Source organism: Grammomys surdaster, unplaced genomic scaffold (genome assembly GCF_004785775.1).
Source record: "Grammomys surdaster isolate TR1022 unplaced genomic scaffold, NIH_TR_1.0 121798, whole genome shotgun sequence".
Classification (NCBI taxonomy): Eukaryota; Metazoa; Chordata; class Mammalia; order Rodentia; family Muridae; genus Grammomys; species Grammomys surdaster.
The window spans coordinates 60869-64964 of NW_021617500.1; the positions used below are offsets into that span (position 1 = coordinate 60869).

The window sequence follows — 4096 nt, forward strand, 5'->3', positions numbered from 1 at the left end:
AAAGGTTAGCTAGTTTTGGAATTTTCCACCATCATCATTACCATCATCATCATTATGATCATCGTTATCATCACAAGCCTCAGGTGTAAATCCATGTCTTAAAAATCTCCCCAAATGGAGCAACAGACTCAGGTCAAAAATCTTTTGAGAGCTTAGTCCCTGAAGTTATATCCACAACATCTGCTCAGTGATCAGGGAAGGTATATAGGATGTCTTTCCTCAGAGAATATTAGGACTCTGACCTGAGCATCCTGTTGCCTAACCCATGTACCATTTCATTCCTTTCCCTCTAGTTCTCCAGCTGGACTAGGTCCTTTTTTAAGAAGTCCCCTGTTCATGAATATGCAAATTATTTGAGTCTATGGCAGTAAATACATGGATGTCCACACCCTGAAAACATTTTATGATCAGTGTCTTCTCCACAGTCCCTGAACACACCGACTGATCATGGAATGGAGCTGGACCTTCCTCTTCCTCCTGTCAGTAACTGCAGGTAAGGGGATCACCATTTCCAAATATAAAGAGGAGACAGGGACTGAGATGACACAGCCATCCACTTTGCTTTTCTCTCCACAGGGGTCCACACCCAGGTTCAACTGCAGCAGTCTGGAGCTGAGCTGGTAAAGTCTGGGGCTTCAGTGAAGATATTTTGCAAGGCTTCTGGCTATGACTTCACCAGCTATGAAATGAGCTGGGTAAAGCAGACACCCACACATGGCCTGGAATGGATTGGAGCTATTAATCCTGCAACTGGTGGTACTGGTTACAATCAGAAGTTCAAGGGCAAGGCCACCTTGACTGCAGACAAATCCTCCAACACAGCCTACATGGAGCTCAGAAGCCTGACATCTGAGGACTCTGCTGTCTATTACTGTACTAGACACAGTGTTTTAACCACATCCTGAGTGTGTCAGAAAACCTGTAGGAGCAGGACGATGCCCTGAGACTGAAATGACAGAAAAGCCTAACCTTTAGACTTGCTCAGAAATCATAATTTTGAATGTTCCTATATTGCGTCCTCCTAACAGTACTATAGTGTCTTTGTCATCTTAGTAAAAGAACTTCTAAGAATAAAGTGATGCTGACTTAGGATAAATATACAGTGCACAGTACCCTGCCAATCTCTACACCAGTGACCACCTCCATTGACATGTTTCTTACTCAACAAAACAATCAAAAGGGAAAAGTCTCAAGATGAATAGTAAGAATATCAAATGATTCAGAGAGATCAGAAGCTTGATGAAACTGTTGGGAATAAGGTATAATATGAATTTGATCTATAAAATCCAAATCACCAACATCTGGGCAAACAAACACTCCCTCCATAGTCTTAAGTATTATCTGACTGCAGGTGTGTTGATAATTCTGGCTGTGTGTTCGAGCAGAAGATCCAGTCTCTTAGAATGTGAGAAATATTTATATCAGAATTCATAGGCATGTAAATATATTACCTGGAGGTTGATCAAAATATTATTAAGTCACTTTTCATAGAACTCATTTACCAACATAACATATGATCCTGTTAACTGAGGTAGGTTCTGAGATTATACATAGATGTTTGATCCCTTATTTACTTCCTTTCTGGACTCAGTAATCATGTCTACAGTCACTAGCCTTTTTAGAACATGGGCCTATACTGATACAGCATCAACTCTCATAGTCCATTGTTTACCTATTGACCAGCTTTGTTTTTACAGAGTATTTGTGAACATGTGTCTCTGCACCCACATATGTTTCTTGTCCTTTGTTTTTAGTGACTTTTCTTCTGTTTTGTCCTATTCCCATTTGTTTGATTTTCCTTCATTTCTCTTTGTTTTTCTATTTCATTATATTTAGTTTCTGTTTGTTTTCTAGTTAGAAACACAATCTAGCCTGGAGAAATTTGTGAGGTGTTGAGGAAGCGAAATCAGTATTCAGAATATACTGCAGGAAGAAATGTATTTTTAATTAAAAAAATAGAAAAAACTTTTAAATAATTAATAAATACATAATTTTGGAAATATCTTTGTTGTGTAAATACCCCATAGGCACAAGTGTGAATTTTTTGGTCTCATGTCTTTTTTAAATTGTTCAAAGTAAATCAGAAGCCAGATCTGAAAAGATGTAAGGATAAAGCATATGTAAAATGAGTAATTCTAAAGTGTAGTGAAATACGTAAGTAGAATATGTGGGTTTAAGCCGCTCTCTCTCTCTCTCTCCTCCTCTCCCTCACCCTCTCTCTGTGTGTGTATTTTTATTAATGAACTTTTCCATTATTAATCTCTAAGTGCTCAGAGCAGTTTAAGCTACTAGGATATCTTTTATTTCTTGATGGAATACCTGCAGATGTCGTAGAGCACGAGAAGGGATGAGAATGCAAACACTGTACAAATTGACTTTGTTAACCTGAATCAGACTTTGGGGAGTCTAAGCACAGACAGTTTATTATAGGTATATTTCAACACAATAGAAGTTGGAAAAGGGTCTCCAGGCAATAATCATTTCCATAATCATTGCAAATCCCGTTGAACAGTAAAGCTTACGGTGTGGCTAGGTAGACCTTATTTTATGAAGTTCTAGTAATCATGAGGGTGGGTTCTTTTGCTAAATTTCAGAGTCTATGTGCTCTCTGACCCACAGCATACAGATCAGGAGGCTATAAATATATGTGACACCTCCCCTAAGGATGGCTTATAGTCTTAACGATGGAAGAGTCTGGGATAATCATTCTGGGTAATTAGTGTGTGTTCTGTCCCTACAGATAGCAAAAGGATCAAGAGGTTGTTAAGAATGTCTCCTCTCAGCTTTCTGAATGGAGTTCAGGTATTTGATTTTATCTCCTTCCTTGAGGAGATGTGTAGTGCGAAATATTTTAAAAGAGTGGCTACTTGCTCCAAGCTCTGCTATCATGTTCCTGCACTAAATTCTGGCACAGACTGGTCACCTCAGTAGAGCCACCTCTAGGCCCATGAGACATTGGCGTGGCTGCTGCCTGAGCCTGACAGCTTTGTGGCCTCCATGGTTCTAGTCATGGCCCCTAAGCAAACTCTGCCAGCTCCATTGAGCTCGGCTTAACACCAGACAATAACTGCCATCCTCCCCTTAGTTATCCCAATACCCAGTACCAAGTAGAAATAAGATTCTTAATGCTTAAAGTTAACCAGTGGATTTATATATCAACAAATACTCAAATCACAAGATGCCCACACAGCTTAGACAAGTTGTCCCATCTATCCTAACATTTTCATATCATCTTTGCCAAAGGGAGGTTAAAGCCATGCTCATTAACTTCAACATCCATCTCTGCTGCATTTCTCCTTCCTCATTTCTCCCTGCATTCCTGTCTCTGTGTCCCTTAGCTCAGATTCACTTTTCCCTATCCAATCATAGGCCTCCCACTGCAAATAGGGCAGGGAAATTTCTGCCACAGAGACATCCCTGCGTGACTAAAATTTCTGGTTCTCTTAATGCTTTTCTATGAGTACAAGGTCCTTATGTCCTCGAGAATCTTTCTGTCAATGTCACCAATAATATTGATAAATATTTGTTTCCATGAGTCAATGAAAAAATCAAAATAGAGTAGTTGTGTAGAACCTGAGGGACAGTGCAGAGAGCTGTGTTTCTTGACTCTATGAAATATGCATTTTTCTCAGCTACCATCTTGAAAGATATGAAACCATCTCCTATATTTGTTAGACCTTGTCTATGAAGACACAAAATCTGTGGCAGATTAATGGTGTTAGTTTCTAAAATCTATGTCATTCTCCTGGAAGTGCTACAGGAATATAAATGACAACATTCAAAGTTCTTCTCAGTCATCATGATGACCGGTTACCTTATAGTCAAATAAACCCCTCAGTTGGAACAATTGAACAATTAGAACAATTTTTTAACTCTAGCAGAACCAGTGAAAGACCTGTATGACAAAAACTTCAAGTCTTTGAACAAAAAATTAAGAATGTATCAAAAGGTGGAAATACCTGCCATGCTCCTGTATTGGTAGGGTTAACATAGTAAAAGTGAACATCCTCCCAAAAAACAATCTACAGAGTCAATGAAAACTTACCAAAATTTCAATACAGTTCTTTACAGATATTGAAAAGACAATGCTCATCTT

General features: G+C 38.9%; 1 gene segment (V, D, J or C); it reads left to right on the plus strand.

The window, feature by feature from the left end:
• Positions 1 to 444: 444 nt before the first annotated feature.
• Positions 445 to 905, plus strand: LOC114636078. The segment is given in 2 exon segments: positions 445 to 493; positions 577 to 905. Coding segments are annotated over 2 exon segments (375 nt in total).
• The last annotated feature ends 3191 nt before the right edge of the window (positions 906 to 4096 follow it).